Raw genomic sequence first — 14,827 nt, forward strand, 5'->3', positions numbered from 1 at the left:
ACACACACACACACACACACACACCGCTCCTATTGTTTTCCACACAGTGTCAGGAAGTTGTCCACATATCCGCAGTGCTTCTGAAAAATAATTAGAGAGAGAGAGGTGGGTGGTAGCAGCACTGGAAGTTGGGGTGTACCACTTTAGATATAAACTGTTCATATGGTCCCATTGCGAACGTGGTCAGGAGCGCAGTGAGACAGTAAGTTCTCCAGAAGAGACCCAGAGAGATACCCCACAACACTGTAGCGGAGTACAGTCCTGCCGGACCTGCCATAGCTGGACTAAGACATTGGACCTAGTAACCGCACTGGTACAGCTGGGAGGATAGTGAGAGAGAGTAGGCTACTGCCGTCTCCATCCTCTCTGGGACCTGCCTGCCTTAATGATGCTGGTGCTGTGGACAGCTGTTCTGTTGGGTTTGAGCAGGTGCTGTCAAGGTGAGTCCATCTTCCAGCTATTATCTTGTTGATATGATGTTCGATACCTGTGAGAGTGAGGTAAAGTCTCTACTAGGTAATCGACTAAAGAGAGGAAGTCCTACATGGTACTTCCTAGCAACCCTGAGGAATACACAGTGATGCCGAAACGTTGATAAATACCCATTAAATTGATGGGAGTTTATACATGGAGTGTGCGACTTTCTTTATTTTGAAACCCAGGAACAAAACATACTTATTTTTTTTACATTGATGTTCTCACTTCTATGTTTTATAGATTTCTGAGGATATATCGTTAGGAGAAAATACTATGACGTACTTGACATATACTGCTCTCACATCCTTTCATCATCACTTTATAAGATGCTGCATGAATGTGTCACTGATTTAAAGATATGACTGACCAAAAAGTGCTTTGCTTGCATAAGAGTCAAAGTTTGTACTGTAATTCCTTAAATGTTCACTGCTATACAGTACACCATGTCTAATCCCAACTCTCCTGTGCTATAATTGTATTGTCCCTCACACACCTGCCAAGCCTCTCCATTGTCCCATTCCATTCCATTCCTCATCGCCAGGGTGGCGACCTCCGACCTTCATCCAGTTCCAGCCCACTCCATTTCCTGTTGCTATTCGCCTATCCTGGAAACTTCCTGTTTGTGTCAGGCCTCCTATTTCCCGTTTCATGGTTCATGCCAAGGACACACCTTTCATAGCCTGCCTGGCTGGCACGGTACCAAGCATTGTTAACAATGAATGCTTGGTGGTGATAGATACACCTAGGCCTATACAATACACAGCTTGAAAATATAGGTCAAAGCACAGGTTCTTGCTTGATACAGTAATACAGTATTGTAATTAATAGATGCTTTTATCTAAAGTGATTCAGTTTAAGTTAGTATATTTGTATTAAGTGGGAATCCAACATTTGTGTGTGTGTGTGTGTGTGTGTGTGTGTGTGTGTGTGTGTGTGTGTGTGTGTGTGTGTGTGTGTGTGTGTGTGTGTGTGTGTGTGTGTGTGTGTGTGTGTGTGTGTGTGTGTGTGTGTGTGTGTGTGTGTGTGTGTGTGTGTGTGTGTGTGATTCCTCCCCAAGTAGCAGCAGCGTCTCCTGGTGGTGACCCCTGGGCCCAGTGTCCGTCCAGACAGTGTGAGGCCAAGTTTAGAGATGGGTCATGTGATAAAGAGTGCACCGAGCCCGAGTGTCTGAGAGACGGGTTCGACTGTCTGAGGGACAAAGGACGCTGCTAGTAAGACACTGTAGCAGCAGGGAGATCTGAGCTGCATTTCATTCCAGGAAGATGTTCCATCCTCTCTTCCATTTGTTCACTCTCCTTCATGGATCTGACAGGACTGGATATGTGAAAGCAATATGGTGACTTACTCTTACCCAGGGGAGTGAATAAGAGCAGAGGGGAGAGAACATTTTCCTGGAATGAAACACACCCTGCTCTTTCACTTTCCTTTTTGTATACATCCAGATGTTTCAGCTGGGGTTCACGCTTTCTCTGCATCCTTCTAACTATCCCCTCTCTCAGTTCAGGTCACATCCACTACTGCCGAGACCACTATTCCAACTCTTACTGTGACCAGGGCTGTGAAAGTGCAGCCTGTGGCTGGGACGGGAGTGACTGTCACAGGCACCACAGCCCTCTGTGGGCTAAGGGTACCCTGCTCCTGCACACCCACGTCCCCCTGCAACACGGCACATTTTCCAACAGTTCCCTTCTCTGGGCCCTCAGCACCCTCCTGCAGACGCCCCTCAAACTGCGCGGCACGGTGCCCCTTGACCCCAGCAAGGACCTCTTCACCTTTAATCCCCAGCAGCTCGAAAACCTGCTGGCTCAAGCTTCTTCGGATGACTCAAATGGGTAACTATGAAGAGATTGTGATTTTGCTTCCCCTATTTAAACAAAAACTTTAACCTATGTTATTTTGTTAACATCTCATCAATGTTCTCACTCCCCATCTCTCTGAAACAGATCTCTCCTATTCCTGCAAGTGGATAACAGGCCGTGCTCCCGTCTTCCTTCTACCTGTTTCCCCTACGCCATCGAAGCAGCTAACTTCCTGCGGGCTGCTACGTCATCGACTCGTGTGTCGGTCCCCTCTCACCCAGAATTAAAGGCCATTATTAGTGTAAGAGGGGTTGGGGAGGAAATAGGAGGGAGAGAGGAGGACCCAGTTGAGGAAAAGGAGGACACTAATGATGGTATGTATCCTGTTACATAGTTTGTGTGTGTGTGTGTGTGTGTGTGTGTGTGTGTGTGTGTGTGTGTGTGTGTGTGTGTGTGTGTGTGTGTGTGTGTGTGTGTGTGTGTGTGTGTGTGTGTGTGTGTGTGTGTGTGTGCGTGCGTGCGTGCGTGCGTGCGTGTGTGTGTGTGAGTACCACCTAATATCTCTGCCCCCCATCTCCACACAGGGGCAACACCTCCATGGATATGGGCTGTGATCGGCGTGGCAACGGGCCTGGTACTGGCTTTGGTCTTGATGGTTGTCTTGGTGATCAGAAGGGTGAGACGACGACGAGAGGAGAGGGAGGGAGGAGGAGAGAGGGTTAGGCACAGATCCACTGTCACTGAGAATGACAGCGGAGCCAATGTGGCCAAGGCATGGGCACAGCACACACCCCACCGAGAGCAGAGGGGCAGGACAGGGAGAGAGAAAGGCAGGAATGGGATAAAGAAGAAGAAAGCGAAGGAGGCTGAGAAGAAAAGACGCAGAGAGCCACTGGGGGAGGATGCCCTTCGACTGCGGTGAGTGAAGATGAATGATTATGGGAGAAGTTAGAGGATGTTCAGTCTAGTAAATCAACAGCGCTGTGATCAGATAACAGTTTGCTTCATTGTAATGGGTTGTATGGCTTTCAGTTGTTTCCATGACGGTCATTTTAACCTAACTCAACTTTTACTCTGTCTGTTAGATAAAACTGTTGTGTTGTACTATCTCTAATTTACACAATACTAGTGATACTGTAGTAATATCACTAAGTATGCACAAAGTACTGCTATTCAGAGCATAAACGTATGATTTCAGGCCCCTGAAAAAGGACCTGGATATTGGAAGTGACACTGACTTTACCCAGAGTTCTATGGAGGACATCAACAGGTCCATCTGTGACCACCGAACGCAAGAGCAGAAGCACTACCGCAGCCCCCCGAGCCACCCACAATCACCCACACAACGTAACATCACCTCCTGATCATGGTTAACATACTGTATTAGTAGGCTTGTAAAATGACTCATTGTTCCTTTACATTAATTTGTCACAGAATAATTTAGGGTTTGCACAATGTAACTACGCAAGTAACTAAATTGACTTTCAGCTCCACTTTTAGCCCCCCCAAGAGGATGGGAGAGAAATGCTGTCCCGTCGACACATCACAGAACACCCAATCAAGTGAGTTCCATACATATTCTACATAAATGTCAATATGTTTATTTCAATTGTAGATTACGCTGGTTGTAATTTACAGTATTCCATTTTGACTGTACCAAACATTATTATGACAGTCTGCTTCGGTTCAATGGTGTGGTCCAGATGGGTCAGTGGTCCTGATTCGTGCGGTCCGGAGTGGGCTTGACCGTGTGGTTCTGGAGCTGCTACGAGCTGGGGTGCCGGTCAACAACACAGACCACACTGGTATCACTTTACTCTCCCAATTTCCCAATTACATTATTAACCTAAATTTAGGCTAGACGGTAAAAAAACAAAGTTAACTGAACTTCCCTGTAGAGTATCATGGGAGGATTATTGTGCAAATGTATTTTAAAAATCAATATTGCATGGAACAAATATCCATAAATGTTATATAGCTTCCATGGGTGTAATAACGACCGTATAAACACACTGCCTCACATACATATTACTATATTGTATTACTTTGAGGGTTTGAGTAACCAGTGTAACTGATCTCATCTCTCTCTGGTCCTCCCCATGTGCCCCTTCCCTTCTCTTCTGTTCTGGTAAAACCTCCATGGCTTCCCACTCTTCCCTTCCATTCCTCTCTACAGCACCCCTGCTGCCCCCCTCTCAAACTGATACAGAAGTTAATGTGCCCTAGTGCCCAGGCAGTGTGGATGTACCATATTAACCTTCATTGCTCTTCTCTCTCTCTCTCTCTCTCTGTCTCTCTCTCTCTCTCTCTCACGCACTATCTCTCGCTCTCTCCCTCTCGGGCTGATTCCCTAGTCCCTCACCATCATTTTCATTCTCATTTCCTCCCTTTCAAAATCTCCCTCTTCCCCATCTTTCACCATTTGGGCTTGACTCTGTTGTATAATGTTTGTTCACTGGCTGACTTACTCCCTCTCTTTCTGTACTGAACTCTCACCTTCCTTCCCTTACCTTCCTCCACTTGAAATGCACTCTCTCTCCCAGGGAGATCAGCCCTCCACTGGGCATGCTCAGTTAACCACCTCTCCTTGACAAGAACCCTCACTCGCTACGGTGCTGCGGTGGACCTACAGGACAACAAGGTACCAAGGCCAGCAGAAGCCTCTGCTTTAATGATTCTTCACATACTTGTATGAAGATTTAGGAAGAGGAACTTCGAAGAAACTATGTTCAGTTAAATCTGCGTAGAATGTTTAAACTTTAGGGCACTCCAATATTATTTCTTCGACACTCCCATTCTGATATATACCACTCCCATTATCTGATAGGGTGAGACTGCTCTGTTCCTCTCCGCCCTCCACGGTTGCTACGACACCGCCCGGTTCCTGCTCCTGAACGGGGCAAATCAGGATCTGTCTGATCGCAGAGGACGCCGGGCACTGGATGTTGCCCGAGAGGGCATGCATCATCAAGTCCTGGAGCTCCTATTGGCTCACAGGGTTCAGAGAGGGCCTATTCCTATGGAGCAAGCCAATGATATGCTGTGGGATGAGCGTGCCTTTCTGTATAGCCAATGGGTGAATTCCCCTGGGCTTCCTGGGAGAAGTGCCTCCTTCTCTGGTGTCATAGGGCATCGGGATATGTCTTCGCCTCCACCAAGGTAAAGTCTTGTGGCATTTGGCACATCTACTCACAATAACATTTAGCAATTTACTCATCTTGATAAGGCAAATTCATCACTGCCTACTCATATGATCTCCCTCTTCTTTTGACAGTGATTTATCAATGGGCAGGGTGCAGTGCCCTTCCCCTCAGAACTGGCGGCCACAGCTCAACCAATCAGCAACCGCATTGGTTACCCCAAGGATCATGGGGCGTCCACCAAGACCAATCAGCACTCTACAGGAGGTTACCTCAGAGGACGAAGATCGTGAAAGGCCCCAGGAAGTCCCGAGAGCAGCGACACCGCACTTCCTGTTACCCCAGCCTGCTCCTCGACAGCGGTCCTTCTCCTGTACCCAGAATGCACTGCAGCGTCGCTCCAGTTCACAGCAGCCCGAACCGACTTATGTTGCCTTATCAGAGAAAATAGCCACTGAGCCCATAGAAAGAGTGATCGTAGTCCCACCTACAGATGCTCCCACCCAATCAGATCGCAGATCAATAGTCGATAGTAGCGACAACCCCAGGAGGGCAGCGCCAGAGATTGAGGCAGCAAGTTTTAAAAAGGCAGAACAGAAAGCCCGAAGTGAGAAGCTAAATAACCACATGCCTGACTCGAACCAAACAGCTTTGTAAGGGGGCTCTGCTGTGAGATATCATGCTGAAATTACCCCAAATACCATCATGTCAATCATGTGCTGTTTACATTTTCTGTAAAAGGCCCCTTGCTCCTAAATAACAGTAGACTGACAGAAGGGATATAAACTCAGTCAATAAATGAGTAACTTCAATTACTCTAAATATCTAAATCAATAAAAGATTAATGTGCATTTTTTTCTTATTCTGCCATATTAGGAGGTGACCTGTCTCTCTTATGCTAATATCAACCAATCAAGACAAACCAACTGACTGTGAATACAGAGTCTTTATTGTAAAAGAGGTAGAGAGAATACAGGTGTTTTTCACTCACTGTACAGAATGACAGCACTGTTGATATACTCATTCAAACTGTTAACATAACCAGCACACATACTTCATTCATGATAGACACACACAGACAAACAAGCCCAGTAGAAAAGAGAAAACAAACACACAAAATCTTTGGATTTTCTCTATTGCCCCCACAATCCTCTAAATGCAACAATATCTGACCTTTAAACTAAAATCCTAAAATATTTGTAACAGCATTAATAATATAGCCTAATAAAACAATGGTAATGCAATTTCCCAAGCCTCCCTGCCCACATACCACAGTAACATATAAAGTAGTGGAAAACAAAACCCATGATCCCAATACAAAACATCTCACACACACACACACACACACACACACACACACACACACACACACACACACACACACACACACACACACACACACACACACACACACACACACACACACACACACACACACACACACACACACACACACACACACACACACACACACACACACACAAACATAATGAACATGGACATAATATCATTGGACAGTAAGAAACAGAAAAGACATACAAAAACTGTAGCCAAGTAAGAGTGATATCATTCTTTCAGTCTTTTTCCATTTTCTTTCCATCTATGTCATCGACACAAAGTGGACGGGGCCATCAGTCAGACTCCCCTGAGTGGTCGTTTCCTGGGGAAGTGGCAGAGGGGGGTGTGTTTTGCCCTTGCCAGTTCCCATTAGTCTGCCAAAGACAAAAAGACATGTGGTGACTTGTAGTGGCATTAACCTACATTAACCCCTCTCCACTCTAATACATCTCCTCCACAAGGTTGTTGTTGTGAATGAGAATGTGCTCTCAAATAGTTACGAGCTAAAATAAAGATGATATGTAACATGATGTAAATGACAGTGAAGTTCCATACTTGTGCTCCCATGTAGACAGGCTGCTCTCCATTCATTGGTGGAACACCCAGGAAAAGGTCTGGTCCAGTGAGTGAGAAGCCCCCCGATCCTGTGGAGGAACAAAAGGGGAGAGGTATTTAATAAAGGCTATTAGGCCTACAACATCAACCTGGTCCCAGATCTGATCCTGTGGAGGAACAAAAGGGGAGATGTCTTTAATAAGGGCTACTAGGCCTACAACATCAACCTGGTCCCAGATCTGATCCTGTGGAGGAACAAAAGGGGAGATGTCTTTAATAAAGCCAATTAGGCCTACAACATCAACCTGGTCCCAGATCTGATCCTGTGGAGGAACAAAAGGGGAGACGTCTTTAATAAGGGCTATTAGGCCTACAACATCAACCTGGTCCCAGATCTGATCCTGTGGAGGAACAAAAGGGGAGACGTCTTTAATAAGGGCTATTAGGCCTACAACATCAGCCTCGTCCCAGATCTGATTGCGCTGTAAAACCGACTTCTATTGTTGGGCATGGAGTTGGCAAGACAGAACAAAAGGCCCAATTCCAACATAGAAAATGACACCTTTCTCAAGCAGGCCTTTCCTATGCACTTCTCAGTAGTTGTAATTCAGACGTATTTTATTCAGTTGCGTAATGGGCTTTGCAGACATGGTTCGATTGCGTGTGCTGATTAAATGTAATTCAACTGCTGAAAACCCTCCCACTTGCTGGGCAACAGATGTTTCCTTCAATAGGGGTTTCAGCACATTTATTTTAAGCCATCCCTTTAAATATGGTGTACCCTTTAAGTTCAGTGACAGACTCAACATAATATATATTCCTCTTGCTGCTCTGTAACACAAAAACACTAACAACCCATCCATTTCTACTACCAAATGAACCATAAACTCAAAACAGTTTGTATCACTAGGCCTGGCTTCCTTTCCTCAGCTCTTACCTGTTGAGTTGGGCGTGTGTGGAGAGTCCTCGCTCTGTGTCGCCACGATGGCCGTCTTCATGGCATAGATGTTGGCCTCCTCTTGGAACTTCCCAATGTTCTTCTTGTAGCGGATTCTCTTGTTTCCAAACCAGTTGCACACCTGTTCAGTTAACAAGCCAGTAAGAAGCTGGTCAATGGAGTCAACTGTATATGGGCGTATCAACGGGTGAGCTAATAGTAAATATATGACGCATATACTTATGACACAAGGTTACCTGAGAGACAGTGATGCTACACTGTTTGGCTAGTTCTTCTTTGGCCTCTTCACTGGGGTAAGGGTTGGCAAGATGGGAGTAGAAATACTCATTCAGGACTTCCGTCGCCTGCTTGCTGAAGTTTCGTCTCTTACGCCTGACAACACAAAGGTGAGTGTGATGAGAGTAGTCATGCAACCCAGGCAGAAGTATACGTTTCACAGTAACAGTAACAACTGATATTGACACACAATAGTCATTCACAACCTGCACTGTAATAACATGATTATGCTCTGTAAATAATCATGGGAATTGATGTAAAATATATCACTAGCCACTTTAAACAATGCTACTTAATATAATGTTTACATACCCTACATTATTCATCTCATATGTATACATATATACTGTACTCTATATCATCTGCTGCATCTTTATGTAATACATGTATCATTAGCCACTTTAAACTATGCCACTTTGTTTACATACTCATCTCATATGTATATACTGTACTCGATACCATCTACTGCATCTTGCCTATGCCACCCTGTACCATCACTCATTCATATATCTTTATGTACCGTAATTGCTGGACTATTAAGCGCACCTGAATATAAACCGCACCCACTGAATTATTAAAGAATATGTATTTTGTACATAAATAAGCCGCACATGTCTATAAGCCGCAGGTGCCTACCGGTATATTGAAACAAATGAACTTTACACAGCCTTTAAACGAAACACGGCTTGTAACAAAAATAAATAGGCTTTAACGAAACATGGCTTGTAACAAAAATTAAAACAGTAGCCTACCAAGAAAGTCATTGGTCACTATCTTCCTCCTCCTGTGCACTGAAACCACTGAAGTCATCTCCTTCGGTGTCGGAGTTGAATAGCCTCAGAATTGCTTCATCCGATGTTGGATCGTTTTCATTGTCGCTCTCGTCACTTTCATCCGGAGGCAAATACCCCGCTGAGCTCATGCTGCCCCTTCAACACGCAGCAGTCCAGCCTTTTGAAACCCGTTGATGATAGTGGATTTTTTGGCAATGCTCTACACTGTCAGGACCCACTGGCAGACTTCACCATAAGATGCTCTTCGCCTGCGGCCCGTTTTAGTGAAGGATTTCTCCCCACTTGTCATCCAAGCCTCCCACTGAACAAGGAGCGCCACCTTAAATGCACGATTTACACTGATGTCGAGTGGCTGCAAATACTTTGGGCCATCTGCTTTTCTTCCCTCTGAAAGCTTTTGTTTTCTTTCTGCACTGAGTCAGTTCCTCACGCTGCTGTTTCTAATGTCTTATCATCGACTCATTAAGGCCAAGCTCCCGTGCAGCAGCTCTATTTTCTTTTCCAACAGCCAGATTTATCGCCTTCAACTTGAAAGCTGCATCATATGCATTTGTCCGCGTCTTTGCCATGATGAGGGTGACAAAATTACTACCGTAATCAGAATGATGGGAAGTTTGAGCGCGCTCGATTTACGTCAAATTATGTGACGGTGCTCAGTTATTTGGCGGCATGAATCTTGTGAAAGCGGGAAAAATCCATAAATTAGCCGCGTCGTTGTATAAACCGCGAGGTTCAAAGTGTGGGAATAAAGTAGCGGCTTATAGTCCGGAAATTACGGTACATATTCTTTATCCCTTTACACTTGTGTGTATAAGGTAGTAGTTTTGGAATTGTTAGTTAGATTACTCGTTGGTTATTACTGCATTGTCGGAACTAGAAGCACAAGCATTTCGCTACACTCGCATTAACATCTGCTAACCATGTGTATGTGACAAATAAATTTGATTTGAAATATGACTGGTATGACCATGAACCACTGTTCATTTATGGAATGTTTTATTCTTCATTAAAGATACTACCTGTATATGAATTGTCAGTCACTGTCATGGCAAGTTTTGACAGGTGTTATGTCACCCCAATAACAGTGTTACACGCTGACCTGGCGTCGAGGAAGCGGGACCTCAGGATCATGACGGCCTCGCAGGTGCTCTGCTTGAGTTGTGTCTGGATGGAGCTGAACTTGCGGTGGATGATGGCCACCATACGCTCAATCTCCCTCGGTGACACAGGCCGCGTACGTGACTGCTCCCTCAGCAGGTTCATCACGTGGGTAGTGAACTCACTACAGGCCTACAGGAGACACGGAGAGAGAGAGGGAGAGGGGGATTGGAGACAGATATGACAGTCAGTTGGGCTCAAAGGATGGAAGTCAACAACGGGCCGACACTGTTGACGTCGGTCATTTATGTTCATGTTCAATTATCTCACCGAAATTATAACATCACCTCATTTTAGTTTACTTCGCTAAAGGGTGTAATTTTCAGTGTGTGCAAAGTGTCAAGTCCCTCCACCTCAATTCAAGTACAGCCACTGACCCCAGCACACATGTACAGTGTATGTCAGAGTTGATTTGAGTATGAATCCGGCCCACTGCTCTTTGACTCACCCACCCTCTATCTTCCCAACACTTTACTATCTCTTCAATAAAGCAAAAAAACAATACAAAAGGATTGGGACTGCCCACTGCTTGAAAAAACAACAACTAGAAAAGTACCTGGTCATATTTCTCCATCTCAGTGTGATAGATGTTGCGAATCTGGCTCAACTTGCTTTTGTAGTCGGAGTGTTCCAGTGAGCTGTCTGGAGACATGCCTCCAGAGCTGGTGGCTGCGGACACCGCCGCTGCCGCCCCGCCACCTTTCTCCGGCCCAGCCACACCCTCCGCCAGCAGCATGTTGTCCAATCGCACCAGCTGTGGGTCCTGTGATTCTTCCTCCTGAGCATTTCGCATTGATAGGCCTGCAACAAGAGAGGTCTGTCAATCTGATTCATGGTAAACTAAGTTACAATGTCTCCTATTACACTGAACAAAAATATAAATGCAGCATGCAACATTTTCAAATATGTTACTGAGTTACAGTTCATATAAGGTCAATTGAAATACATTCATTAGGCCCTAACCTATGGATTTCACATGAATGGGAATACAGATATGCATCTGTTGGTCACAGATACATAAAAAAATGAAAATAAAAGTAGGGGCTTTTTATGAAAACCAGCCAGTATCTGGTATGGCCACCATTTGCCTCATGCAGCGCAACACATCTCCTTCACATTGAGTTGATCAGGCTGTTTATTGTGGCCTCTGGAATATTGTCCCACTCCTCTTCAATGGCTGTGCGAAGTTGCTGGATATTGGCGGTAACTGGAAAACACTGTCGTACACGTCAATCCAGAGCATCCCAAACCTGCTCAATGGGTGACATTGTGCAGGTCATGGAAGAACTGGGAAATGTTCAGCTTCCAGGAACTGTGTACAGATCCTTGTGACATGGGGCCTTACATTATCATGCGAAACATGAGATGATGGCGGCAGATGAATGGCACGACAATGGGCCTCAGGATCTCGTCATGGTATCTCTGTGCATTCAAATTTCCATATATAATTGTGTTCGTTGTTCGTAGCTTATGCCTGCCCATACCATAATCTCACCGCCACCATAGGGTGCTCTGTTCACAACGCACAACAGCAAACCACTCGCCCACATGACACCATACACACTGTCTGCCATCTGCCCGGTACAGTGAAAACTGGGATTCATCCGCGAAGAGCACACTTCTCCTGCGTGCCATATCCAATGAAGGTGAGCATTTGCCCACTGAAGTCGATTACGCCGCCGAACTGAAGTCAGGTAAAGAAATTATTCTGTTGTACATTTCCACAGTTTCATCACCAGTCCGGATGGCTGTTCTCAGACGATCCCGCAGGTGAAGAAGCCGGATGTGGAGGTCATGGACTGGCGTGGTTACACATTGTCTGCTTTGTGAGGCTGGTTGGATGTACCGCCAAATTCTCTAAAACAACGTTAGAGGCGGCTTATGGTAGAGAAATTAACAGTACTTTCTCTGGCAACAGCTCTGGTGGACATTCCTGCAGTCTGCATACCAATTGCACACTACCTAAATTTATCTGTGACATAACTGCACATTTTAGAGAGGCCTTTTACTGTCCTCCGCACATGGTGCACCTGTGTAATTAATGATCATGCCGTTTAATCAGCTTCCTGAAATGCCACACCTGTCTGGTGGATTGATTATCTTGGCAAAGGAGAAATGCACACTAACAGGGATGTAAACAAATTTGTGCACAAAATTTCGTATGGAAAATTTCTGGGATATTTTATTTCAGCTCATGAAACATGGGACACTTTACATGTTGCGTTTACATTTTTGTTCAGTGTATATTAAAATATTATCCCTCTGAGGTACAGACTTGGAGAAGCACTTTGTGGATGAAACAAATGAAGGAAGGGTCATCTTGCGGTAATATTTGAAAAGTCATCATACACAATACATCTTTGTTGAAAATGTAAAATAGCTAAATAATTTTCTAACTGTCATCTAACTGCATGGATTATGCGCAACTCATTATTATTGTGATGGAGCCAACATCTTCTTCTGTTTCATCACAGATGGCCAGAAACTTTTAAACGAATTAGCAACAAGTTTAAAATCAAACAAAGGGTTTCAATTAGTGAAAATTAACTTACCTGTTTTCTCTTTGATCTCACATAAGACGCTGAACAAAGCTGGTTTCATTCGATGGCAATTCAATGCGTGTTTTCTGACGATTGGAACAAAAATATTATTGTTATTATTAGCTAGCTAACTAACGTTAGCTACTGTAGCTGTATATCTAGTCAGCTATTTAGCAACGAGCCATTAGCACGAACAAAATATTTGTTAGTTAGCTAGCTATTTGTTTGTTAGCTAGCTCCCTGCTTTCACACGCTTTATTTAGCTAGCTAACGTTAACTATATGTCATTCACAACAACAAACATCGGCTCTGTTGTTCGTGACCTTTTGACGGGAGTTCACTGTAGCCTGCTATGCTAACGTTGGCTACGTAATGCTATGGCTAGCTAGCAGTAGCTACAATATGTAGATAATATGTTAACATTTCATTCGTAGAACAAATGTAGCATGAAATGGTTAATGCCAAGATTATGGCCACAATCCGTTTATAATATCTTGCAATTAATATACATGTAAATCTAACTGGCTAACGCGTTAGTAGTAACACATTAGCAAGCTAACAATAAAGCAATAGAGCATAGCTAGATAACTGGCCAGTTTTAGCTTAGCAAGAATTCACCCTCTTCATCGAGTTAGCCACAAAAAAAAATCACAACAACAACAGGCGTGTAAATAGCCCAGAGGAATAAGTAATAACTACTTAATAAACAACATATCATGACATAAAGCCAATTAGCTAGCTAGCAACGTTGGCTACCTAGCTAGCTTATTAAAAAACTTCAAAGTAGAAAAAAATGGAAAACTTCTGAAAACTTTAGCTAACTCTTGGCCATTGAGCAAATTTTCAGAAATGTGTGACTAAATCTGAATACGTTATAAACAATTGTGACTAACTTTGCTTGTGCTTCGTCCAAACTTTGGTCGGTGATGGTCATGATTTGCTGCAATATGTCGCCAATGTCTCTGCGGCTTTCATGTCCATTTTCTGCGCCTTCGTGGCCCGTGTCTCCGTCGGAGCGGTGGTGGGAAGATGGATGAACCGAGTTTAGAGGGTGCATACCGGGGTGAGAGCTCAGGCCAAGGCCCCGGCCGTTAGAGGGCCCGTTGCCAGTGAGAGGCTGCTGCTGCAACATCCTGAGCGGCACACAGTGGCGCGGACGAGTAATCACAGTCACACACCCTTCAAAACTCAAACACTAGAGCAGGCCTGCACGAGAGTCCCCTAGCGATTGACAAAGAAAGTCTCGAACAAGAATGTTAATAACATTCGAATTGTACTCCAGACAGAGCCCATAGGCTACTGTACTAGGGATATTCATAGCTATGACTTTAAACTAAGTAATTATTCTGAACAATCAGGTAAATGGATATAACTATGAGGCAACGGCGTGTGTAGGCCTATGTGTATGTGTAAAAGAGAAACAGAAACAGAAAAAGAGAGAAGAGGGGGATCTTTCATTCTGCAAGTTGCCTAATACATTGAGCATTTGCATCCATGATGAGGGAGGGATCATCTTCTGATTTCATATCAGTTAATGTAATAATGCATCAGCTTCATAATAAGGTCACAGGTCTTTACCAATCAAATCATCAACTATTTTTTCCATCACATTTTATTAAATGGCATATATTATTATTATTTGTCATGATTCGTAAACAACAGATGTAGACTAACAGTGAAATCCTAACTCTCGGGCCCTTTGTCACATGCTTTGTAAACAACAGGTGTAGACTAACAGTGAAATTCTTACTTTTGGGCCCATCCCAACAATGTAGAGACAAAAATAGAAAAA

At 44.3% G+C, this 14,827-nt stretch overlaps 2 protein-coding genes across 4 annotated transcripts; one reads left to right on the forward strand and one right to left on the reverse strand.

The window, feature by feature from the left end:
* Window positions 1-98: 98 nt before the first annotated feature.
* notchl (notch receptor, like) lies at window positions 99-6,257 on the forward strand. Of its 3 annotated transcripts, none has more exons than XM_046302171.1 (11): window positions 99-440; window positions 1,535-1,688; window positions 1,977-2,309; window positions 2,421-2,650; window positions 2,861-3,194; window positions 3,475-3,623; window positions 3,777-3,838; window positions 3,952-4,081; window positions 4,820-4,917; window positions 5,104-5,435; window positions 5,551-6,257. In XM_046302171.1, exons 1-11 carry the CDS (start codon window positions 386-388, stop codon window positions 6,071-6,073), a joined length of 2,400 nt encoding a protein of 799 aa, XP_046158127.1. In that variant the 5' UTR covers window positions 99-385; the 3' UTR covers window positions 6,074-6,257. The 3 variants fall into 3 exon arrangements, with proteins under 3 accessions (XP_046158127.1, XP_046158125.1, XP_046158126.1); XM_046302169.1 differs by having other exon boundaries at window positions 100-440; window positions 3,765-3,838; XM_046302170.1 differs by having other exon boundaries at window positions 100-440; window positions 1,538-1,688; window positions 3,765-3,838.
* A 90-nt stretch (window positions 6,258-6,347) lies between these two features.
* Window positions 6,348-14,275, reverse strand: LOC123997696 (pre-B-cell leukemia transcription factor 1-like). The gene is made up of 8 exons (XM_046302172.1): window positions 13,929-14,275; window positions 13,048-13,121; window positions 11,052-11,296; window positions 10,437-10,627; window positions 8,504-8,639; window positions 8,247-8,388; window positions 7,310-7,398; window positions 6,348-7,128 (listed from the first exon to the last, which is right to left on the reverse strand). The coding sequence occupies exons 1-8, from the start codon at window positions 14,165-14,167 to the stop codon at window positions 7,048-7,050; spliced, it is 1,197 nt and encodes a 398-aa protein (XP_046158128.1). The 5' UTR covers window positions 14,168-14,275; the 3' UTR covers window positions 6,348-7,047.
* Window positions 14,276-14,827: the final 552 nt, after the last annotated feature.

The sequence above is a fragment of the Oncorhynchus gorbuscha genome, linkage group LG15 (assembly GCF_021184085.1).
Source record: "Oncorhynchus gorbuscha isolate QuinsamMale2020 ecotype Even-year linkage group LG15, OgorEven_v1.0, whole genome shotgun sequence".
NCBI classification, from domain to species: Eukaryota; Metazoa; Chordata; class Actinopteri; order Salmoniformes; family Salmonidae; genus Oncorhynchus; species Oncorhynchus gorbuscha.

What these genes read in the sequence shown, in the direction of transcription:
- notchl (XM_046302169.1), top strand. Translation starts at nt 386, where the DNA reads ATGATGCTGGTGCTGTGGACAGCTGTTCTGTTGGGTTTGAGCAGGTGC. An exon ending in TCTTCGGATGACTCAAATGG is followed by an intron (nt 2,310 to 2,420) that starts GTAACTATGAAG and finishes TCTCTGAAACAG; the next exon opens with ATCTCTCCTATTCCTGCAAG. An exon ending in AAAGGAGGACACTAATGATG is followed by an intron (nt 2,651 to 2,860) that starts GTATGTATCCTG and finishes ATCTCCACACAG; the next exon opens with GGGCAACACCTCCATGGATA.
- LOC123997696 (XM_046302172.1), bottom strand. Translation starts at nt 14,167, where the DNA reads ATGTTGCAGCAGCAGCCTCTCACTGGCAACGGGCCCTCTAACGGCCGG. An exon ending in TGAGATCAAAGAGAAAACAG is followed by an intron (nt 11,297 to 13,047) that starts GTAAGTTAATTT and finishes CTCTTGTTGCAG; the next exon opens with GCCTATCAATGCGAAATGCT. An exon ending in GTAGCATCACTGTCTCTCAG is followed by an intron (nt 8,389 to 8,503) that starts GTAACCTTGTGT and finishes TTAACTGAACAG; the next exon opens with GTGTGCAACTGGTTTGGAAA.